Below are 25,801 nucleotides of genomic sequence, written 5' to 3'. Positions count from 1 at the left end.
AGCCATTACACCCTCTAGATTCATAAATATTCTCAAGCAAAGGACTGGTTCAGGCTCAGCTTTATTGATTATAATTGTCGCCTCTTCTGTAGTAATCTGCCAAATTGGAAATGGGGAGTTAACAGCAAGTAATGGTCTTGTAATACACAATCACTGACTAATGTCTTCCTCCTATTCCTTTCTGTCACTCTATCTTTCTTTTACTATCCCTGTCTGATCTAACTCTGATCCCAAGGTGGAGTGGTGGATGATGTGCTTTGCTCCCAGCCAGAGGAAATGAAGGATAGAGACCTGCAAAAAGTCCCTTATCAACTCTTCCATGCCTGCATGACCACAAGCTACCATTACCTGTTTGCCAACATACACCACCTGGAGACTGAGAGGCTACTGCAAGGCCACACCCATGGAAACCATGCTCATCCCTCGAGCCACACCCTTCATGTCCCTATGGCAATGGGAGAGGGGTTTGGTGGCGGCGGAGGAGGAGGAGGGGGCGGGAGTTTGCCAGAGTGTGAACCTAAGCAGAGGCAGAGGCCTGTCAACTTGCGCCATGCTATTGCCACAGTGATCATCACCGGTGTAGTGTGTGGGATTGTGTGTCTGATGATGCTTGCTGCCGCAGTGTATGGCTGTGCCTACGCTGCTATCATGGCCAAATATCAGAGGGAGCTAAAGAAGAACGAGGAGTTAGCAGCGGCACAGGGGGCAGATCATGCCACAGCTGATGAGAAGGAACCACTGGAGAATGCTATCGCCTAGGAGATGATAACATGAACCCTGAACTTAAAAATTGGGCCTCAACCCTTTAACCTAATTTTCTCTGGATGTATGTTCGTGCATGTGTGGTTGTGAGAAGAAAAGAAGAGAGAGTGAGATTCTTCATGTTTGTGTATGCTGACCTCATTTCTGAGACTTGGGTAGCTAAATTCCACAGGTATATGACTATGCACTGAAGAGAACTGTAACTTCCACTGTATGCGGGTTCAAAGGGCAGGCCAAAGAATTCAAATGAATCAATTCCATTTTGTCTGAGAAATGCATATCACAGATATATATACAAATCGCTATATTTAGAGTTGTGTATTTGTAGGTATATTAGTAAAGCACTGGTATTTAAAAAAAAATAATTTCAGAATTTGGTTGTCTTTTGGTTGTTGTTAATAATTTTCAGTCTGAATTTGAGGTCATTTTGAAATCTCATCGTAGGCAGCTGCTGTTAAGTTCTGTTCCAAGTTGTTTTGTCATGATGAGTGTATGAGAACAAAAATGAGACCGTTTGTGTCACCGTTATCATTTGTGCTTGAGTGTGTGTATGTACGTGTGTGTGGATATCTATACTGACTGCACATATTTATAGAGAATTTAAGAGTCTGTGCCTAATAACGTCATATAGTTTTGAAGAGGAAATATGTTTTCTTAAAGGCTATTTTTCTGACAACTGAAGTGAAGATGGGAAATTCGTTGAAGCAATAATGAAACAAACTAAAATGAAAACAAAACCTGGACTTGGCTTTGTTGTTTTTCCATGACTTTACAGGTTCATGACCCAGAATTTTAGCTCTGCAGCACACAATCACACCCACACACACGCGCTTTTAATACAATCAGTTGAGTCTTGTTTGTAAGTCAATGCCAATAACATAATGGTAGACATGTCTTTCAGTATGTATTATATAAAATAAAGGGAAGCATTTGACCTGATTATTGTATGTATATTGACCATTAATTTGAGCAGGCATGCATCTTTTAATGGAAAAAGTATTTTTAGAAGAGGAGTATTACATAACACAATATGCCCACTTTGGAGTGAAATGCATCCATACATGTTTGAGCCACAATCTGCTGTGAAATATTAAAGTGGACGAATGAAAAACCTTAGCATCAAAGACTACAGCATCACAGTCTGGTCTTTTGACTTTAAGGGAACATTACAGTTTTGGAACTTCGACCATGTCTAACATAGACATCCAATATTATAGAAAATCACATCACAAAAGGGATGTTATTTTCCTTTCAGTGAGAGCTTCTCTGTGTTTCATAAATTCTCTATGTAAATAAATAAAAAAGGCATTCTGCCACCTTGATGTGATGTCAAAGCTGTAACAAAATATTCATGAAATTAGAATCCAAGTCACATTTTCTGTATAGCCATACAGCCTTTGTTGAAGAAAATGTTACATGTTAATTCATAATTTATCATGCATCTATCAGCGTCTTCCTGTCTATGACATGATGATTAGTGGTCACTGTGGTGGTGTTTCAGTCCCTCAGAGTTTAATGTGTGACATTTGTCCTATAGAATCCTTTTAAGATCAAATGGTCAAACAAGCAAATATTTTCAGATGACATTATTGTGAATTATACTTGATACCAATTTCGAATTTTCGAATATTACCCAGCCGTCTTCTTTTGTCTGATGAAGTTCACTTCCAATGTTCTAAGTGAATTCTGAAGTATTATATAATGCAACATCAGGTGCTTGGTACACTGAAATGCTGTTTCCCAAATCTTATGAGTGGATATGTAGAGACAGATTTTTAGATTACAGCAATAACATATTCAGCTGGAATAGCCCCTCCCCCCCACCAACCCTCTAGAGGAGGAGCAGCATGAATGAATGAATGAATGAATATTAACATATTATTTTGAACACAAAAGCATAATATTATTTATCTATAATTAGCCACCAGTGTGATTTTTAGCTCATTCAGTATAGTGTGGATACACATAAATCTACGCAGATGTCTTTGGTCTTAACGGCTGACCTGACTTTTATGGCTCTGTGTATATTACGGCAGCAAATTTGCTGCACGTGGCTCAGGATGTGACCACAAACACTGACTCACACACACACACACACACATACACAAACAGGCTGGCATACACACACACACACGTATGTACGCACACACACGGTAACGTTGTGACTCAAGCGATGTCTGCAGGGTCTGTGTGTGATGTCATCAGCCTGTCCTGTTAAGTTAGTGTATTAGCGTATTCACAAGTCTACAGCTCAGTGGAGCGCAGGGCAGTGAAAACTGGCCATAACCGGCCTACGCTAAATTTGCATTCTAGCCTACATCTCTCCTCCCATCTGACTTTCTTATATAAAGTCATCCTTACAGACATCCCCCAATCTGACAGTCATGATTATCATTACTGTATATCAATGCCCACTGTAACAATAGGGTTTTCATGAAACCTTGCTATCGATTAGTCATTTTGATTGCTGTTAAAGAGATTTGAGAGAATGACCCTATCTAAAAAAAATAGTGATCGGGTCAACAGGGTCAAATAATACTGTGGGCTGGTGTAAACGCTGAGCTGCTTGTGTACCACTCTGCTAAAAAATCGGATGCATACTGTGCATGAGTGTATGTGTGTGTGCACGCGCTGTGGCACCACACAGACTCTCCCATCTCTGTCCTTCTGCTCCAGTGGTTTCCCCCAGGCCAAGAGTACCCACAATGCACTGCTCTTATGTCAACGCATTCAGGGACCGTGAAAAAATGTTCTCTCTCTCTGCCCTTTTATTTCTTCTCTTATTTTATCACTGCATTTCCTAAAAGACTGTCCTCTTTCTCCTTTCTTCAGATTTTCTTTCCTCTGTCCAGATATTTGTTTCTTTTGGCATTACTTGCCTTCATCTGTTGACAGGAGAACTTACACAGATAATTGTCTGAAGAGGTTTTTAAACATATTCAATATTGGTCCTTTGTATGTGCGTATGTCGGGCTGTGGAGAAGATTGCAACACTCCACATGCACTGTATTTGAATAGAATAACTTGTTCTTTCAAGATATTTGTATGTGTGATTATTAAAGCTGTCAGTGTAAATGTAGTGGAACAAACAGGACTTCCAAAAGGTCTACTGGGAATAAACATCAATAGCAAGCATAGCTCCTGGAGGAATAGCACTAAGGCAGACACGTGACGCTTATATATACATATTTTAGCAACTTCCTATGGTAGTATTTTTCTACACATCAAAAGCTGTAATAAACATTTTCCTAACTAAATAAATCCTAACTTGTCACTGTCATCTATACAGTACTGTACTATAGTGAAAGTATTACTAGATAATACACAAAGTGGTGCCTGACAGTTATTATGTGTCTTTGGTGAGAGGTGGGTAATGAATAATGCTATACAACTTTCCTAAAGATAATACCACAACTACTACGAAACAATACGTCCACATTTCTAACCCCTTCCTTTCCTCCCATTTCCTCCATTTAATCTGCTGTCCTTTTCCACTGTAAGCAAGTTGACGGCTAACAGAACAAGGGCCGCACTTCATACCACCAACTTGCTGATTGCACAGAGTTGCATTATATGGGCGTGACATTGTGGGGCTTCTGAGTCACCAGGATGTGAGATGAGGCAGGCCGCAACGAAATCCTCTCGGCCACAATATGCCTTAAATAAGCATCGAGTGCACGAAACAAATGCATGAAAGGTGTTTATGAAACTGGCTTCTATTAATACATTTAGGCATGAATACTCCTGGATGCAAACGTGTTTATATCTTGCTCTCTTGCCTTCTTCTGAGCATACATTCATGCAGCGGCAAGCACACGGACAAAAAAAGCAGCACAGTTTGTGGGCAGTTAGTGTTTCATCTCAAAAAGAGGAAAATGTAGGGGCAGACAACTCTAGACCAACAAAACAAAGCCTGCATAGCAGCGTCAAGAATATATTGCAGCCTCTGTCAATGTAGAAGAGTGTGTGTATGTGAGAAAGAAACAGCCACTTCAGTCCCCACTTACCCGCAGCTATTGGTGATTTCCTCTCATCCAGAAGCTGAATGGCAGTGCTGGCCAATACAACGCTCTTGTTTTCTGATCCTAAGACACACACACACACACACACACACACACAAGCACACATACACACACAGCCACACACACAGAGTTCACATCACAGTCATATCATAATTCCTCATATTAGTTTTGAATTGACCACAGGGTGATTGGAGAAACACTGAACATAAATACCACAGAGTACTATTTCCTGGCTACAGCTAACTGCCACAGTCCTGAGAGGAAGAGTGCATCCAAGGCAAGTCCGGCGAGTAAATAAGAGGCTTTCAGATCACTTGTATTAGCTGGCTCTAATGGAAAGCTTGAGGCTGAGGACAGATGAGAACACATTCTCCCTTTGGAAAAGAAACCATTTTATAGTTTAACTGAATATGCGTGAGGTGCCTGTGTATGTGCGTGTGTGTGTGCACGCACGTGTGAATGAGCATTCATCCTTGTGTGTATGTCTTTTTGAGAGTGTGTGTTTGTGTGTGTCCATATGTGTGTTCTGGCTAAGTCACTATGGAAAGGGCTGAACCTCTTCCTAACGTATCTTATTTCAACCCGCAGCAATCAGTCCTGTCCACAAGAACACGGTCCAGAATTAATAAGAGGGGAAGGGGAGGTAGAGATGCATGGCAAGAGAAAATGACCAAATATGGGTGAAAGAGAAAAAGAAGGGACAAAGAAAATGTGAAAAACATCTACCAAATACAAAGTGAGTATATTTGTGCATTTGACAAACTACAAGTTTCTTTGGAAGCCCTCACAGAGTGTGACTACGTCTTATGGCTCTTGCCAGTTTTATTTTCAGTAACATTCTGGACACTTGGTGGTGCCATTCTCACAGTGACTTTCAGCTTTGTAGTATCACACTAGCACAAGCTTTGTTAAGCATAATAACTGACTCATCTCTAAACCTTTAACTTCAAGGGCAGAACACAGATTCATCAGCTATTGAAACATTTTAATTTACCACTGACCTGTGTTGAAAGGCAGGGAGTAGACAAATGTACCAGGAACTTGTTCTGCTGCTCTCTTGTACCACAGGGGAAAGTGATCGGCGTTGAACACCCCCTCTTTGTCTTCAGCTGTCAAGAAGTCTCTTGAAACAGACAGGAAACAGAGATGGTGACACAAATCATGCACATGCAAAACCTAATGCATAGTACACTCATTGGAATCATAAATCAAGAATTACTCCTGCACACTTACTGATTTGTAAGCTCGTCAGGCACCACAAACAAGTTTATTCTGGACAGGCCTGTTCTTGTGCCCAGGTATGCTATCTCCACTCCTTTATCAGAGTTCCTGTGTAGTATGACAAGTACATAACCTGCCTTTTAACATCACTTAAGGATCACTGTCAAAATTATTAAAAACAGAACAGCCTTTAAAAGAGCCATATATTAATATACCTAATACTAAGTAGTTATCTAATAACCAAAATATAATTTTGTAGACATGAGCAGCATTAATTTAAGACCATTCATATTACCATTTTAGAAAACAAAAATCATAACTGACTATAATTTGGGATGGGATGAATAGGGACGAGAGAATGGGTTACGTACTCAGACTTATTGAGCACCAAGCTGGTCCAATAGGCCTCCAAAGGGGCAGTTACCACTGCGTCAAAAAGAACCTCTTGAATCAGCTCCTTGTCACCTAACAAAACCAAAAATATACATGAATCATGGTCTTTAACTAGACAATGACCACACAGAATATCAGTTAAGGAAGGTAGTCTATAGATGAGTTTAACCAACATTGTAGGTGGGGCTCGTGTCCACTGAGATAGAGTTTGATCGCCTCTATCTGGGTCAGATAGCGGTGCTCTGGGTGCTCATCAGTGTTGCAATATGTCCTGTCATATAAAAAATGGACAATTAGTACATTGGTTATATTAACTGGCTCCAAACTGTTGCCTGTCAATACTCATTTCTTAGCTGATTACTGATTATCTGCTTCATTATTCGAAGTTAGTCATAGAAATCATGTTTCTTTTAGTTGCTCTCAGTTACTTTTGTATTTTGAGGGCCAATCATGAATATAATATGAAATGAAACGAAGAAGGTTTTTCCATTTACAAACATTAGTTTGAAATGCTTTCACTGTAATTTGTTTAGATGTTAGTTCCCAAACCCGCTGACCACAAGTCATCAAGTGACACAAATGATCAAGTCAAAGTCCTACAGATCCTGGAGCTGTTGTATAACTGTATTGCAGTGAGATTATAGCTCTCCTTGATTTAATAATCAGGAAGTATATTTAGGTCCATATACATATATTTATAGTCCATTCAAAATGTTACTTGAATAAGAGACAAGTATAATATCTCAGAAAAGACACATTCAGCAGTGTCTTACCATTCGTCTGCCAGCGCTACATCAGGGTGTTCCAAGTCATCAAGTCCTGTGATGAAAATGAGAAGTATATATATCTCAAACTAAATAAGAAAAAGCACCCAATATGAACTCTTAATAATAGGGGTAGGCATCTACACCTCAAATGCACACACACTTAAACACACACACACCATGGGTGAAAAATGTGTTTTTTGAATGGTTGTGACAGGTCTGATTAGATCAGGAAGAGCCAAGTCATGCTCATACCGCTCTGCATGATGGACATGTTTAGAGAAACACACAGACACAGACACACAGACCACCACCACATGAATATTAACATGCATGAGGCTGGACATGGAAATAGACACACATACACACTGTGAAGACATGGACAAGTACAACACACCTAAGGAGACACTAAAGAAATATTTAACTTCCTGTCTAATTGTGGCTTTATAATTAAGTATCACTACATTACCACTGGATGTGTGTGTGTGTGTGTGTGTGTGTGTGTGTGTGTGTGTGTGTGTGTGTGTGTGTGTGTGTGTGTGTGTGTGTGTTTGTGTGTGTGTGTGTGTGAGAGAGAGAGAGAGAGAGAGAGAGAGAGAGAGAGAGAGAGAGAGAGAGAGAGAGAGAGAGAGAGAGAGAGAGAGAGAGAGCAGGGGGTGTGTGAGAAAGGAAGAAAAGAAAGAAAGTTAATTAACTATATACATTTACTTGAATATGTTTAACATTATCATTGTGAGCCACATTATACTATTCCACTTAAATTTGGGAGGGATGGAGGGTATCAGACTGTATTGTAATTTTCAGTATTTCAGCAATAGTACAGTTACAATTTATTTTGAATATTATACTTTCAAAATGTTATTGCTGATTAAACTGCACAATGGTAATTTAGAGCTGCTCTATCTCAACCAGCAACACTGAACTGAACTGAACTTGCTAACACGATAATACAAAAAAAAAATGTATAATGTAATAATATGAATATCTGAAATTGGCCATTCTGCTGGGGTACTTCAAATTTTGATACTTATTTTGCTGATTATCCTTTAACTTTAGTACAATTCTAAATGCAAGATTTTTACTTGTGATTGAGAATTTGCAGTATGTAGAATTACAACAGTTCTTTGACTTCAGTAAAGGATCTGGATACTTCTTAACACTGCAGTTGAGTATAGAGGGCCGGCTGAGTAAGACACAGAGACACAAAGACATGAATAAATCAGAGCAGGAGAATGCAGTACATCCTACCTTCCTCCACTGTCACATTCCCTCTGAAGAAGAACTTGCCGTGGCCTCTGGAGAGAGCTACGCCTAGACTAAAAAAATAAAAAAAAGTGGAAAAGTGGTGCGTCAGTCATTCTAAACTTTGCTCACTGCTCACAGAAGTCTTCTTACCTGAATGGTGTCCCTTTGATGTCTGTGTAGTAGTAATCATTATGCAACACCAGCACACGTTTCTGAAACAAAAGAGATAAATATGTTCAATTGTACGCTACAGTATACATATAATAGTCAGTGCTGTTATTTGAAATGATTTCCTGCAGCCTGGCTCCATCTAGTGGTAAAGGGATTACATGCTTGTGGTTGCAGTCTCTGACACGAGCATTTGGATAATGATTGTGAATATGCATGTGTGTGTACATTACTGTATGCGTGCTTGCAGATATGTATTTACATACTGAATGCTTAATAATCAAGCTAATGTATAATGCTCTTTACTAAGCTTTGAAACTGCAAAGTGCACATGCTCACACACACACGGACAAACACCTGAATGCCTCTCTCTCTCAGACAGGCAAGTAGTAAAAAGAGAATCATTGGGCTGCTGTCTCCCTCGTATTCAGCAACATGTGCTTGGTGGAGATAAGGGGCTCACACACAGAGACAGACACACACCCATGCACGCATGCAAACCAAATCAGAAACAAAATCCCCAAGTCAATCCTGTACATCACTGTGCCAAGTGTAACAACCCCTTGGCAGAGTAGATACTCCCTGCTGTGTATTTTCTTTGGCATATCCCTTGGGAACATCAGAAAAGTTTGCTTATTTGCGCGTTTTGTGAATTTCTAAATTTTGCGTTGCTCACCCCTTTGTCGACACTCTTCTTCACCTCCATGGAAAATGTCCCTGTCTTCCTGTTGACCATGGCATTTCTCAGCTGGCAACACATAGTCTCAAAGTCAGATTTCTATTGAGAGGTGTACAGAGGTTATACTTAATATAGATTTAATGTAGAGAAAGAGTTTCACCGTGTCATCTTTATCCTCCCATTCCACCTCAGACAAATCCACACTGCTGTAGTTTGGCTTCCTTCGCTTCTTGCCATCCCCATACTAGACAAACAGGTCAATGAAAACACACATGCATGCACAGGTAGAGATATTGAAGACAAAGGAACACAAAGAGTACATCATACTACACCTGCAATTAGTGATAATTTAACTATCAATCACAACATTGTTTTCTTCATTACATTACACTGTTGAGGAATTGTGAAAAATGCAACATCAATTTCTAGACCAGATAACACTTTCAAATAGTTTGTTTTGTTCAACATTAAACATCCCCTCCAATACATGTAAGAATAAAATATAAACTCAACTTTGAATAATAATATAAAATGCTTGTTTAGAAATTCTTAAAATGAATGAACAACATTTACTCCTTCTACCTCGTTAACAATCCAGAATGCTGATGTACACAACATGTCTCCCACTTCACTGAAAAGTCCATTATCAATGTATGTGCAGCAAAGGCTTCAAGTTTCCACCTCACACTTGTGTAAGTTGCATACTTGACTAATTGGTTCCAAACTATGTAAATCCGGCTCATAAGCACACGCCTAAAACTGAGATTTACGGTGAGCCCAGAGAAACTTATCATTTTCAGTAGCTGAACATGTAAATAACCCTCTAGTGCCAAACTTGTACTATCAAACAAAAAACATTTTGGAGTAGAGAGGTATTCAATATCAAATGATATAAACCAGATAAAAGCAGCATTTGAGAGGCTAAAAGCAGCAAATAAATGATGGCTTTCATAAATAATTTATTTTCTGTCAGGAGACAGGAGACTGTTAGCTTAGCTGAGCAAAACTGAAGGCAGGTTCTGTCCAAAGTTTAATCTACCAGCAACTTTAAAGCTCACTAATTAACATGTTATACCGTATTTGTTTAATCTTACAGAAATGTAAAAAGAAGTTATGATTTTACAGGGTCTGTAACTATTTCTTGGTTGGGGGCAGTGACTTCCTGAGGTCTTGTCATCACTGATAGGTGGCCAGGCAAAGCCAAGCTAATCTTCCGCTGTCTTTAGCTTCATACTCCCACCCCTCATTAGTTGTTAAACACTGTTCATTAACGTCTTTAATTAGACTGCTATTAAACCATCTGTCTATCTGTCTCACTGTCTGTTCTCCTTTCCTCATCATCTGTTCTCATGTCATCCCTCCATATCTCACCATTTTCATCCAGTGTTGCATCCCGCTTTGTCACCCTGCACCTATTCTCACGTTAAGCAGGTTCTTTGCTCTCCTCAATCCACCCACCCCCCACCCTCTCTCTCTCTCTCTCTCTCTCTCTACACTCTCTCCTCTCATCCTCTTGTGAGAGGAGTGAGTACAATAGAGTTAATCACAGCCATTCAGAAGCTGTATCTCTGTCTATTCACAGCACAGCGGAGGCCTGGAACACACTCTCCTCATCTACATACCACTGTGCGGCCAACAAACTTGTACAGCGCAGCACATAGTGCACCCCCACAACGACAGACCAATTTTTTTATGTCAATCGGCATCTCAATGTGACAGTGAAATCAGTAATTGACTGACATGATCTCAAGAGTTAGTATTCCTCTACTGCCTGTACCAAATAAATTAATACATTTGAACTCTAATCTATGCATCCTAAAAGGGATTGTTATGATAATAAGGTTTGCACTCAGTTAACTTGTTACAGAGCATCTGAATGGTGCTGGAGCTAATACTCACAAGTGGCCGTAGATCTGGATGGGTGAGGATGTAGCCATTGTTGGTGATTGCAAAGGCGTAGCCGTGAATGCCCAGCTAGGAGAATAAACACAAACACAAAACAGACCAAATGGATGCATGACAAATCTGTATCTAATTGTAAATCTGGGCAAATCAAGCTCTTTGTAATTTTTGCTGGCAGAATCTTTGTCTTTGTGGTGAAACTCACAGAGATACACAATACAAGAGGATGATGTCATTCATTCACATCCGTTAAATAACACACTTTCAAATGTCAAATCCTTATAACTAACTGAGCTTCACATCTCTAAGTAAAAGAAATCAACACAGGAGACATGGCAAAGGAAATTGTGGCTCAGGTGGTAGAGCTGGGCCGTACACTAATCAGAAGGTTGTTGGTTTGATTCGCATCTCCTCCTGTCCACATGTCGAGGTGTCCTTGGGCAAGATACTGAGCCCAAAATTGCTCCTGATGGCTGCGCCATTGGTGGGTGAGTGAATGATTAGGAACACCTCCTGATCAGCAGGCTGGCACCATACATGACATCCTCTGCCTTCAGCGTATGATTGTGTGTTGAATGGGCGAATGCTGTCATGTATTGTAAAGCATTTTGAGTGATTGATAAGACTAGAAAGACATAATATGAATGCAATCCATTACCACTACCTTCCACTTAGCATTTACTATCAGAATGCATTAGTCATTATTGAACATGAGGCTGTGAATAATCAGTGTCAAAACTTCAGCAAAACCTCTGATGTAGTATCTGCTATTGGGATTAGCATTCAATTACTGCAATGTGGAGTTGGACTGACGTACGAACAGACGGGAGCAAAAAAAAGACAACCTTTTCATTTGTTTTAAATGTTAACCGACTTAACATCCAAGTGAATTGATGATCACTTATAAAGCCCTATAATAAGGCTCATAAAGATTGACAATAGATAGAAGGTGGGATGGTGTGGAGAGGTAGCTTAAACAGCCACTCAAACAACTATTTGTAGTAATAACTGAACAATGTCAGGAGTGGTACCTTATATTCTGGGATGGTCTTGAGCAGCTCGGAGACAGGAACATCTGTCCCAACCACCCCTAGTAGGATGCCACGATTTCTCTAGAAACACAACCATTAGAAATATTTGTGAGTAGCGTTTGAAAGGTTACTTACATAACACAGTCTCTTACAGATCCACTGTTCATCATATAAAATATGGCCGTCTTTATTGTACATTCAATTAGTGATGCTCTACTGTATCCCAATTTAGAGACTTCAATTAAACTGAAATTAGTGTCCATCGAATACAAACATAATTAACCATTATGTCACAAATTGGGTCTATTCTCTCAAAAACCTCATTCCACATGAGTTATGCAATAAGTAATTGCCTGGTGTTTCAATTATACTGCAAGTTTGTTTGAGAAACTTAGTCGGGCAAAGATAATAGAATGTGAACTTACCGTCTCATTCTTGGTGCTGAACACAGGCATTGCCACAGTGGTCATCAGAACCGGACCTTGACCATCATCCAACTGAGTAAGTCATGAGAGATGAACAGTGAAAGACAGACATTGAGACAGTAAGAGAGAGAGAGAGAGAGAGAGAGAGAGAGAGAGAAAGAGAGAGGGAGTGAGAGAGAGGGAGGGGGGAAGAGAGGGAAGCTACTGATGAAACACAATTGAGACAGATTTGCAAAAGAAATGAAACTGCACATAGCTCGTCGTCATGCACATTGTATGAATCATCATCTTGTGGCACACTCACTGAGTGATTATTTCAAGCTGCATAAAATTCATCCCTTTAGTAGTGATTCTGGTAGGAATTCTGCAGCAGACCTAGTTGTGTTATCTTCTTGAGGGACCTACAAAACTTCCATGACATGTTTTATTCATGTTTATTATTTGCCTTAAAATGTGTTCAATCAGAGCCTGCCTTTGATCTCTTGCAGAATAAGCTTATCCAAAGGCAGTGCTTCTAGTTTGAATCTGGGCATCTTCCCTCCCTAAAGACTGCTGGAATAATTATGATATTTATCTTTCCAGCAGATGTCTGTATCTGACAGTGATACCCATTAGAGATGAAAGCTTGACACTCTTATGTGGAGACTGGAGGAGGGCTTCGTACTGCAAAGCTTGGTGCGACCTTGTCCACTCAGAAATGCAGAGGCATTCTAAATATCAGTCACTGATGCAGTTTGTGTTAAAGTTACTCCAAGTAATTGGTGCATTAATATGAATCCCAGAAAAAAATCCACATAGTGTTAATTTAGATGTTCTGTTCCTGCTGTGTCTATCAAAATATTCTGTTAAAACTGACTTAAATATTCGATCCCAGCATAGTATGTTCTCAAAAGGAACTGCCCCATTTAACCAATCTTCTTAACTAAACATTACATTCCTCCTGTCCACTCCATCCCCCAGTGCTCACCCCCCTTTACCACCAGTAATAATAGGTAATGACAGGAAACTGCTAGCATCTATTCTGTCTCCCTCAGACACTGAGGAGAGGGGAATTGGTGACCTGAGCTTAGACAGCTGGTAATAGCAATCCAGGACGCGGTATTGGACATCAAAAAGAGAACAAAGCACACCTAAGTACAGGTGCTGTAACAACGGACAGCCTTGCTGCTGGAGAATGGGATCGATCAAAGGACAGGGAAAACGAGCAGAGCCTCATCTAAAAATATAAAATCTATTTCCAAGTTCAGGTCTATAGGATCATATATCACAGGTCTGTGAACATATGGACTGCCAGTTACTGTGTATCCTCATGAACTGTTGTTGAGCAGTCCCATCAAATGTGTAGTCTTTGTGCTTCAGTGCTAACCTAAATGCTTTTCATTCTGTATATGTGCAATTGGTGGAATTCAGGCATGCCCAGCTGCTCTGAAATGGCATACTGTAATTAAGCAAATAACAAGAGCTGCGTGGAGAAAGGCAGCCAGCAACTGCATCTGTTGGATTTAAAGCTGACATCACAACTGAAGAGGATCCTGATTTGCCCTACCTAGGGGAGGACAGACCTTTAAACCTGTGTTTTATTATCCTTACCCAGGAGAGGAAAGAGGCACTTGCCTGAATGAATCTCCTCCAACGTGACCATGACCGATGTCTCTAAAGGAGTGCTCTGTATCTGGAGTTTGACTTATCCTATATAACCTACAACCTCTAAAGCAAAGTCAGAACTCAGCACACATTTGGGCCAAATCTGCATCATCATTGCCTATGTCACTTTATATGTAGAGCAAATGACGTGTGTAAGTCTCTTCCCTTGCTACGGGTCAGAGAAAGAAAAAGATACGCTCGCTTCCCTCTGACACAAATACGCACACATACCCGCACACGTACACCCCTCCGAGGGCTCAGATACACACCCCTGCCCTATGTTTGGTGTCTCATAGGACACTTTGTAATCTAGGTTGCTGTGACAAATTGCGTGCTGGTGGACGAGGTGACCCTTGTTTCCTTGGAGACCGAGCTTGATAATGTTGGTGTGTAAGCGCCTGAACCAAAGCCCCCTGTAGGCTCCTATGGGAAGTTATACACACCCCATGGGGGGAACAGAGCTGGCACAGACTCAGCACGTTTTTTGTTGCACAGGTGGGGTTAGGATTATCTTTGAAAGCTCTCGATTACCTCAATCAATGTTAACACTTTTTCTTTGAAATAGTGGAGTTTATGTTCATCCGTCATGACATTTTGAACAGCTTGCTACCTCAATCCGTCATCAAAAAGTAATCATCTGCTCCCAGCTTCCCCATTTGTCTGTCTTCATGCTTTACTGAGTATCAATCATGTTCTTATAACTTCAGTGCGTATACCTGTCTTCTTTACATCCTTTAAATTCACTTCCAAATAGGGCTGGGCGATATGGCCTTTTATTAATATCCCGATATTTTTAAGCCGTTTCACGATACACGATATATATCTCGATATTTTGCCTTAGCCTTGAATTAACACTTTGATGCATACAATCATGCCAGTATGATGATTCTACGTTTCTACGTTAAAACATTGTTCATACTGCATTAATATATGCCGATTTTAAACATTCATGCCAAAAGCGTAAATCACAACTAAACAAATTCACCAAAACTGTATTTATTAAAGAGTTATTAAGCAGTGGCACAAACATGTCATTTCAAAACAAATAAAGTGTCTTTTATGCATGATGTAACTGACACATCAAAATAACGCTAAATTAAAGTGCACATTTTGTGCATAATGCCACTAGGATATAAAGGTAGAGCTGTCTCTGCTAGGTAGATTATATCAAGTGTGTCGATGATCTTTCTGAATCCGGGCTTTTAACCACACTCACTGGGGCCATGTCTTTCTCTGTGTGGTGTGTTACTGAGGACGTTATCTTCTTCTGTTTTTGACTATTTTAGTCGTATTGCTGTTCTGGAAAAAGAAGACGCCAGACTCAGTTGCGTCAGTGCTGGTTGCTTCGGCACTTTCTTCAATATGTCACTGGCCGGAGATGTGCTCTTGCAGAGTTTCAAGCACACATGGTGATATAACTTTGTTGTACTACCAGCTTTTGTGGTGACGCTTTTATGGCATACTTTACATATTACGGTTTGTTGTTCAACGTCCTACCTCTTGTACCCAAACCACCGCCAGATGATGGATCCTGAATTGTTTTATTAAATCTCCCTCCTCCACTTGTCCATATCACCTGCTGCTCCCGCTACCTGAGATCGCTGCTACTGCTGCTACATGCTGCCGAGCATATGACGTTGCACGCACAACAGAACGTGTTGTACGTACCTAGGTGCGCTTGTTTTATCTCTCTGTGCGGAGAGATGAGAGAGTGAGAGAAACCTGTAGTTCAACGGGCCGCGACTAAAAACAAACTGCGTGTAAATTGAATGTATACTCGAATATTCACGATATAGTCATTTTCTACATCCCACAGAGAACAAGCCGCGATACATCGAGTATACTCGATATATCGCCCAGCCCTACTTCCAAACTTTTATTGCTATCCTTTTTCTTCAAATTTCTTAAATTCTTTCATCCATCTTCCCTACTTGTCCTCAAACATCCCCATGACACATTCCTCTCACCCCTACCTCCCTCCCATCAACCCTGAGCTCCAGTGTCAGTTCATCTGGCAGAGTGGGAAACAAAGCCAAATGAGCCAGAGAATGATGGATGAAGCTGGTGAGATGAGGAAGAGAGGAGGGAGAGGAGGAAGACTGCGGGAGAATAGGAAAGGAGGGGGGAGCACAGGTGGAAGGAGAGCTAGAGAGGGAGAAAGGGGAGATATGCAAGGCAAGAAAGATAATTGGGTTGAACTGAGAAAGGAGCAAAAAGATAGGATGATGGGTACATCTGGAAAGATGATACACATCAGCCCTGGAACACAAGTCCCAGATGCTCATCACTTTCTAAACACTGAGCCAATCCCAGGGAGTTTTACGTAACTTCTTATCAGACACTATCACCACGCAGGGTGTGTGTGTGTGCATGTGTGTGCATGTGTGTGTGTGCATGTGTGTGCGTGCATGCGTGTGTGTGTGTGTGTGAATGTGTGCATGTGTGCATGTGTGTGCGACTGTGCGTGCATGTGTGTGTGTGCATGTGTGCATTTGTGTGCGTGCATGTGTGTGTGTGTGTGTGCGCGCATGTGTGTGTGTGCGCATGTGTGTGCGTCTGTGTGTGTGTGTGCATGTGTGTGTGTGTGCGTGTGTGTGTGTGTGTGTGTGTGTGTGTGTGTCTTTTTGTCACTGTCTGTTTTAACTTTGAGAGGAGTGTTGTGTGAGTATGTTCATAGCATCCAGGCCAGAGCTGTGCTGGGGTGATTACATGCAACGAAGCAGTGCAGATTCTTTGCTAATCCCAATTATCATGTCTGACAATGTGATATCTATTTCTGTTTTCTGCTGAGCCACTTCGATGTCAATCAGCTTGGGTCTATCACACTAACAATGCTATGTCAGACATATGGCCTGCCAGCTGTCTAATGGGACTGCTCTGTGCTCAGCTCATGTTGATTGGGAGGCAGAAGACACTTCTGTTCCACTATCATCATTGTTACAATTATACAGCTGCTTATCTCAACCCACATATGATTCATAAAAACACTGAAAAATAAAACACTAAAAATTATTTAAAAAAGGCATCAGAACAGATCATCCTGCCAGTCATTGTAGGCTTTTGGATTTTCAACAGAAGATGACAGAAGACAGCTTATTCTGGAGAATTCTACCAAAACAAATAACGCAGGCAATCTTGTTTTCACACCAAAATCACAGAGGCAAAAGAGCAAGATGTAGCCCCACATTTACACACACATGGTCACACTGCCAGTGCCGGAGATACTGGCAAAGCACAGCCAACACAGCACCACCAATAACAAATGAATGTGAGCGTGCACAGAGGTGTGCGTGTGTTTGATCAGACGTGCAAAAGAGAACGATCCACTGAACCGACGAAAACCACGATGCATGGTTTAAATCAGGAGGTTTGAGGAGCAACATACGACACTGACACACAAGAAAATGCCATCGGTCGGTATGGTAGTTAGTCCCCCCCAACTAATTATTACTCTTATTACAGAGATCCGAGACCAAAACGCACATGCACATGAAATGTCCATGAGCACACACCAGGCCTCAACACAGCACAATACAGCGATGACCTCAAACCAGATTTGTTTTTTACCTTTTGTGCTTGGGGGAGCTAAAGAGAACAGATTAAGGAGGAGAGGAGGAGGAGGAGGAGGAGGAGGAGGAGGAGGAGGAGAGAAAGGGTCAATATGTTTTGGTATAAGTGTCAGAAAGCCTTCCAGTGTCATTTCTGTTCAATGGAGTGCCTGTACCACTGGGTGTGTAAAATCCACTGACATTGACTGCAACTTAAAAAAGAGTGACTGTGTCAAGAGAGGAGAGCTTTATTGCTGGGAGGGTCACAGCAGAAAAAACAACACTTAAGCTGTTACTGCTAGGTCAGTGTTGAGTGCTTGTACTTTGACTGCAGATAATGAGGACAAAGAGAACAAAATAAGCAGAGAAAGACAGAAAAAAACATGAGGGGTATGAAGAGGATTGCAGAGAGGAAGAGTCCATTTCCATGTAGTGTTGATAGCCTGTGGGTATTTCTGCTAGAGGGCACTTGCCTTTGTTTCCTTACATTTTCGAAGCTCTCTTAATCTATTAAAAACTGCTGAGGACAAATGGTTGCTGTTCACACTCTATGACCAAATACAATAAGTTTGACAAAAACGGAGCATTGTGCATGTGTGAATAATACAGTATACTGTGCCTAGATTATGGATTGCAGAGGATTCTGTACTGTAAGTCAGTTGTTATCCTTTGGGGTGTGTTAGTTATGATACTGTCTGTGCCAGAGAACTATAAAGCATTTAGAGGGGATTCAGCTATGAATGTGATCATTTGAATTTGTTGAGAAATATTATTATGCAAATAAATAAGAGTGTGCCATTATACAATGTGTGTATCTATGTGTGTTAGAGTAGGATAAGAGGTTGAGAGATCAGAGACTAACTCACCAATGTGCCCCAGTGTGCCAGTATGTTCTACTCACTCTACACAACTCCCAGACACACACAGGAGGCTCATTCACTTAATGATTCCATCTGCTGCAAACACACTTTAACACACTCACAATCTGAGACATACAAAAAGAGAACACATTTTCAACTCTCTGCTGGCTTTTTTAACACTGCTTTTCTCCTTTGAATAATATAATTCATTCATCCTGAAAATGCAAATGTATTTTTGTGATTACAAGCCTAAGCTTAAACAGAGTACATTATGGATTAAGTTTGTACAAAAATGTTGAAATCTCAGTGAGGTTAAGTTAGACGGTAGGAACCAGAAAGAGACATGTGAGAATAAAATCAACTCACGGTGCTGTCGATGTAGGCCTCAGTCCACACAGTATCATGCTCCCGGTCGATCACCTTAGGCCGACTCAGCACATGGAGATACTCCATCACATTCTCTTGCACATCAGCCAATGTGGAAATCTGAGTGAAGTAGCCTATTGAGCAGAGAAAGAGAGGAATAATTTAACTTAAATTAGAGTGGATAAATGGAGTCATTTAGTTTAGATGCTTGCCAGTAGCTTCAGTCCCCTTACTCACTGTGCTGATCCCCTAACCCCAAACAGAAGAACAGTCACTGTGTCTCCCAAACTGTTCCACATTGCAGCACATCTAATATCTGCATGGCTATGTAGAGCGAGAAAATGTTTTTCAAAGTATCTCTTCCATTCTATTTACCTTAATACCACAGCAGAGACATTACATATGGAATACAGTACAACAGGCAGCAGATATCGGGACAAATGTATGAGTAATAGTTGAAGAATTCCTTGTAGGCACGTAAAAGTGAGAGCAAACCAGCATGGGTTTGTGAATGGGTATGTGGTATGTAAATGTAATAGGGAAACTATCTCAGTTAAACCAAATGTGATGCCATTTCCATTGATGGTAATGCCACCATTATGATGCTAATGTGCATGTGCAGGAGGGAATACACTGTTATCTCAGCAGGGGGACCGAATGGGGGAGAAGAAGGGAGGGAATCAGGACTGCAGTAAAACTGAGAGAGGGCGAGAGAAAGGGGGGGGGGGTGACACAGAAAATAAGGGAAGAGAGGGAGACCACCACATTTCCACCCATCCGTAAAAACAGCAAACTGCCTCTGTCACCGTGAGGCGGTCATGGAGTAAATCATAGCTGGAAGAAATAGATTTTGGGGTCATAGTTCCTGACAAGGACTTTTACTCCATGGGGAGAAAAAAGCCAGAGCCAGAGCCAGAGCCAGAGCCAGAGCCAGAGCCAGAGCCAGAGCCAGAGCCAGAGCCAGAGCCAGAGCCAGAGCCTGATGAATCTAGATACAATACACAGACTATGAGGGATGCCATATATCCTTCCAATTTCTAAAGGTCATCTCATTTTAAATATATAATAATGATAATACATTTATTTTTCTGGCATATTTCAAAGGCAGACCTCACAAAGTTCTTCACAATAAAAACAACAACAGCAACAGACATTAAATGCGGACATACACCTAAATATTCAAGGCAAAAACTGAAATTCACAGTACAAATTAAACAAAAGCAAGTCTAAACAAATATGTATCCAGTTAAATGTGCCCACAGTATCCATAAGTCTTATGTCCAATGGGACAGAGTTCCAATGTTTAGGAACTACAACCTCAAAAGCACAAAAGCTCCTGTCTTGAGCCTGGCGCGAAGGACAACAAATAAACCCTGATCAAGCTGCTGCCTGCAATGGCTCTTTAATGTCGGCAGGTGCCTGACCATGAACTTGATTACAAGGACCTTGAACTGGATTTTGAATCTGATGGGAAACCAGTGTAAAGACACCAGGATTGTTGTTACATAAGACCTTTTGAGAAATTTGTTTAGAAGTTTGGTAGTAGCATTTTGGACCACTTGTTCAGTTCAGGGATGTCTTGCTAAGACAGGTACTTAGAGGAAGAAGGGACACCCGCATACTGTCCTCACATGTTCTGACTATTAAGCTTAGCCCTGGTAAATTAAAAAAACCATAAAAGGTATTATTACTAACAACTTGAATCATTTGTAGTTAAAAAGAGGTAAAGAGGAAAAAAGAGGAAAATCCAGTGCTAACTGACCAACAAGAAAAACAGCTTCTGAACATGGCAGCAAGTTCTCCACCACAGCCTGAAATTCAAGACAAGCTGATAAAAGAGCAGTCCTTCAGGCACAGCTCAGAGTTCCATATTCCTCATCTAGGTGCTAGTCACAAAACCGTCAGTCGAACTTCTGACAGCAAGAAAGTTTTGTTAGTTGAGGAGAGAGTGGTGGTGAGATGGAGCCTGGCCCTAAAAAATATGTTGCTGGATATTAGCTGCTTCTGGAAGTGCAGGTGATTGAAAGGGACCGGGCTGGGTGTCCTGGCATTTGGTCCACATACAACCAAAGCTGGTTGAAGGCAGAGAGGATGGTGGAAAGTGGGAGCATCCCTCCAGTGGAGGAAACTCCTACATCCTCAATATGTTAAACTTGTTGGCCAGCTGGAGGTCTAATAAGTGGAGGAGGGGGAGATGGGTGCTTTGCAGCATGTTTACCCTTGCAGGCTATAGACCAGTGCTCCGGTTTACATAGAGTTGAGGTCACTGGGGCTCTCTGGATTTGTCCACTGTTGCTAAGGCCTTGGCAACAGTGGAAAACTCCAGGATTGGCTTGTTTTTTCTCTGATCTCGACTTCAAGGCAAAAAATGCCTTTCTTCAATGTTGAGACGGTAAAATGACAAGACTTGCTTATAGAGTTCGTTCAGTGTCGTGACACAGGCCCAAAAACTGGGCCTGCTGTGATGGATCAGCCTCTTGTAAGCAGATTAATAGGCCATGGTTTCCTCCAGCTTGGTGGTGACAGACAGCTAGACAGCTCCCACAATGATCACAGGTGTAGTTTCACTAAGGTAGATGGCATTCTGCAGTTAGTCCCCCGGCTAGCACACCTTTAGCAATCGTTGTTCAGGAGGAATTCTCCTCACTCAGACAGCCAGACCCCCTGATCATAATCAGCAACAATACTGAATAAAACAGTCTTACATTAAAAACTGCTGTTTGTCCACAGGCCAACTGGAGTGTCTGGGAGCTGAACCACATTAATACACCTGAAACATTTCTTAAAAAAAACTTAAAATCTTAATTCTAAATCTTAAAAAAATGCTAAAATCATATTTTATACAAGAGCACTGGGAGCATTAAAGTCACATGACTACTGTAAATACTAAAGTAACAAGAATGCACTTGACTCTGAACTTTACCTAGAAGTTGACAGATTCCTGCTTTTCATCCTCAGAGACACGCGGATCTGGCTATTATTTCACCAGACAGTGCAATGACAACACACACATACAGACTCACATCACACACAAAGCAAGCTGCCTCAGTGTAACGGCATCATTCATCACAGTAGTGTGTGAAGAATGACTAGTCTCTCTGGAGGGCTGAGGGCGTCCTTCGGGCTGAGCCACCGGGGCCAGTGAGATGAGCTGGAGAGAGAAAAAATGAATCCTCCCTGCTTTCGGTGACATGGTACACCTGTCGTACATATAGGACAGGACAGCCACAGCATGGTGTGGTCAGGATGAGGGCAATAAATACATTTTAAAGGACCTTGGTTTGGGTGATATGTAATCTAAAAACGCAAGGTGTCCTGATGCACAAGAATATTGGATGACATGGAGGCAAAGGATGTCATGAAGTGACGCAGGGCTATAGTATAGTGCAAAAGTATGCGGACAACTTTACATTAAACCCATATGTGATTGAACATGGCAATTAATATGCTGCTATAATACCCTCCATTCCCCTGGGGAAGGCTTTACAAAAGATTTTGGAACCTGGCTGCAGGGCTTTGCTCCAATTCAGCAGCAGAAGAGCACTTGGAGGATCAGGCACTGATGCTGGGCAATAAGGCCTGCTTTCTGAGTAGGGGTATTGCCGTGTTGAAACTAGAAAGGGTCTCCTGTTGACAGAAATTTGGAAACATGCTATTGTATTAAATATTATTGTATGCTCCAGCAACAAGACAACACACGTTTCTTAATTGGAACTAAGGGGACAAGTCAAAACTAATTGCAACTTTAAAATAGCACTGTCAATTAAACTTCACAAAGATACAGTAAAACATTTCTAAATAATGCAATTGCTATCTTTTTGTTTTATGAGGTGTTTCTATAGCCATTTCACCACAATACACAATTAGTTATAATTTTTTCAGTTGTGAGCAGGGTCCTCCATTTCTCTTACCACCAAAATGATTTATTTATTTATTGTAGTATGCATACCATCATGAACATGCTATATATTAGAACCTCTTAGCACTAATGTGAAGTATAGATTTACAGTGGCACTTTTTCCCCTGTAAAACTACTTAAAGTAAAACAGGAGAAATTACAGAAGATTTTCTGCTCTAGTTTGCACTAGAGATGTTGTGTGTTTGGTGCAAAAAGATGACTGTTCTGCACAGCTCCTGCAGGCTGGAGAGGATGTCACTGTCAGGAGTCTAAATCTTCATCCAGCATACAATGACGCACATACACACAGGTCTCATCATTACCACTAACACCCTCGAAGTGACTGGATGGGTTCTCTGATATAATTCCCAAGCAAAACTATGGATGCCCTTGTCCTGTTATCTACACACACTTAAAAACGCACAAACACATCCCTTGTGTGACCTATGGCTTGCCTGTCTTATCTACGCCAGCCTGAGGAAATGGAGCCAGACTGTCTCTGTCACCCACCTCCCAGCTAAATATAGAACCTGAAGGAAAGTGCTCTACACACTGAGACAACCATGACCACACACAAAGCAGCTGGAAAGTGGTGTATCACCAAGATAGTTTGGACTTTAGGCTTAGAGGAAGATGTAATGTGACATATCTGCTCTGTGCAACTGGAACCAGCTGCCTGCTGTCACATACACGTGCTAATACTGATGAGCACTGACAAACACATGTCTACGCAACTACGTGCACGCACACACACACATATGCCAAACACCCCAAACAAATCCTGAGCTACATAATGTATTCATTTTCACCCAGCTGACAGCAACATGCAGCAACTATTTTTCTGCGGGAAACAGATTATAAGCGAAAAAAAAGTACAGCAGGTGGTGCATGTGTTGTAAGATCCCACCTTTGTTAGCACATGCCATCCATTTCAGATTATCTGCGAAGGCCGACTCTCGACCAATCAGGTAAGGGAATATGCGGACCTGCAGAGAGAAAGTAGATAGCTTCTGTCAGTCATTTTAATCGCATTTCGATAGGGCCCACCACACCACCATATAGATGATAACACTGTCAAAGCCAGGCAGAAGGTTCATTCTTTATCTGCCAGTGATTCTGGCCCTTTCTCCTTGTTTAATAGAGTCAATTATGGACTTCTGAAAGTTTTAAATGTGTCTTTTAGATATTATTTAAAGTTTAAATAATTCATATAATTTTTTTATCAACCCAAGAAACTAATCAAGGATTAATTGATAAGGGTTTTAAAATTAGATAAATGTATCAAGAATGTGCAATTAGAATGACTACAAATGATAAGCCATGATGTAAATATTTTGAGTTGAAAAAGCAGAGCCCAAGCTTGACGTGCTCAATCTAGAGAATCTTCTAAACTCTATGCTGCCAAACCCATTTTTGCCCGGCAGTGCTTAGTTGGGTCTAACAGCAGGTGTAGTTGGCAGGTGTGTGTGTGTGTGTGTTTATGTGTGTATGTGTGTGAGTGTGTGTGTAGACCAGGTTGCCAGATTGGACCAGATGCAAGCCTCTGGGGGCACAGCTGCCATAGCTCCCATGCCTGCATTTTTCACTGCCTGCCTTTACCCTGACAGCATGTCTGTTTGTGTTTGTGCGTGTATTGTATGTGTATGCATGCACACAAATGGCTTGATGTGGGTATGTGTAGGCTTTATCTGATTTTGGATGACTGCACTAAATAGAAGGGCCTGAAAATGGCAAAAACACAGTTTACGTATAAAACGCATTTCCTTTATGAGAAATACTTGCATATTAATTTTTTTAGTTAATTGTTACAGCAATGTGTCATAAATAAACTCCTTATACATTCAATTGTGATTATAATAGATTTAGCAGGCAAAGATATAAACTACAGACAGCTAATTCTAGGCTCTAATTTTCTAGTATGGATATTGTTGGTCTATTGTCAACTATAATGAGTTTCACTGTGAATAAGTAGAGTTGTCAGACTGTCATTTTTAAGCAGCCCCCATTGTCAAGACCATAATCATCCCCTATTCATACAAACCTCAGCCATTTGAATGAAATTGCCAGAGTGACAGCAAAACACAGCATAGCCGATATGCTCATAACCGCTTGATGTAGGGCTAAGGGTAAGAGGTGTCTCACTGGTATTTTTTGTTTGTGGTAATGTGCTTTTCTTCACTGGTAGCCTAGACAGAGGTCAAACTACAGCAGGCTGGTTATTAAATATGAAGGAGGTTTACAGCTGAGTTAAGTACAGTCGAGATAAAAAGGAGAAGGAGCTCTAACCACAGCATGCAATCTTCAACCTACCTGACTGCACAAATTTATATAGGAAGGAATACAAATCCACATATATGTAAGAAAATGCACAAACATACAAGTGTACACATCTGTATATGTATCCATAAACGCACACATCCACAGACACACTCATGTACAAGAGTAACACATGTTCTCAGGCATGTTCAGTCATTTCAAACATAAATATACTTGCTTGCAAAAACACATTTGTTCTTGCACTTGAGTTATGCACTCAGCACTTAACACTATAATGTATTCAGTTCTCCTGTGTAAACATTCACTCAAACATTTAAGACTGTAAGTATGTGTAAAAGTACTACTGTATGGAGACATGTGTTTTAATGTACAAAACATAAAGTCACACAATGTTAACACTCACACTATTAAAGTAACAGTGAGCTAATTGTTTTACTGTTAAAGGGCTTGCATGCATTCTGAGCATAATCTAACCCAGACAGGGTTAGTGTTGGTTATAAAACCCCAGCTGATTTCAAATGTAGGTTTTTGAAAGCAAAACCATAGCCATTAATGTACCAAGTGATGATTTCAACATTATCTACTGTTGCTGATGA

General features: G+C 40.9%; 1 protein-coding gene across 1 annotated transcript in view; it reads right to left on the bottom strand.

The window, feature by feature from the left end:
* The window catches only part of cacna2d3a (calcium channel, voltage-dependent, alpha 2/delta subunit 3a), a 121,675-nt gene that overhangs the window by 22,769 nt on the left and 73,105 nt on the right, over positions 1–25,801 (bottom strand). Inside the window, exons 11-26 of the mRNA XM_053317231.1 lie at positions 23,836–23,914; positions 19,031–19,164; positions 17,824–17,841; positions 12,613–12,684; positions 12,188–12,268; positions 11,154–11,228; positions 9,415–9,498; positions 9,252–9,323; positions 8,558–8,619; positions 8,411–8,478; positions 7,172–7,217; positions 6,572–6,669; positions 6,377–6,470; positions 6,018–6,113; positions 5,786–5,907; positions 4,770–4,847 (exon numbers count right to left, since the gene is read on the bottom strand). Of these exons, the coding sequence (XP_053173206.1) occupies positions 4,770–4,847; positions 5,786–5,907; positions 6,018–6,113; positions 6,377–6,470; positions 6,572–6,669; positions 7,172–7,217; positions 8,411–8,478; positions 8,558–8,619; positions 9,252–9,323; positions 9,415–9,498; positions 11,154–11,228; positions 12,188–12,268; positions 12,613–12,684; positions 17,824–17,841; positions 19,031–19,164; positions 23,836–23,914 (1,279 nt within the window). The remainder of the gene's footprint in view (positions 1–4,769; positions 4,848–5,785; positions 5,908–6,017; positions 6,114–6,376; positions 6,471–6,571; positions 6,670–7,171; positions 7,218–8,410; positions 8,479–8,557; positions 8,620–9,251; positions 9,324–9,414; positions 9,499–11,153; positions 11,229–12,187; positions 12,269–12,612; positions 12,685–17,823; positions 17,842–19,030; positions 19,165–23,835; positions 23,915–25,801) is intronic.

The sequence above is a fragment of the Scomber japonicus genome, chromosome 4, assembly GCF_027409825.1.
Source record: "Scomber japonicus isolate fScoJap1 chromosome 4, fScoJap1.pri, whole genome shotgun sequence".
Classification (NCBI taxonomy): Eukaryota; Metazoa; Chordata; class Actinopteri; order Scombriformes; family Scombridae; genus Scomber; species Scomber japonicus.
The sequence above is the reverse complement of the archived record's forward strand: the minus strand, read 5'-3'. Positions and strand labels throughout refer to the sequence as shown.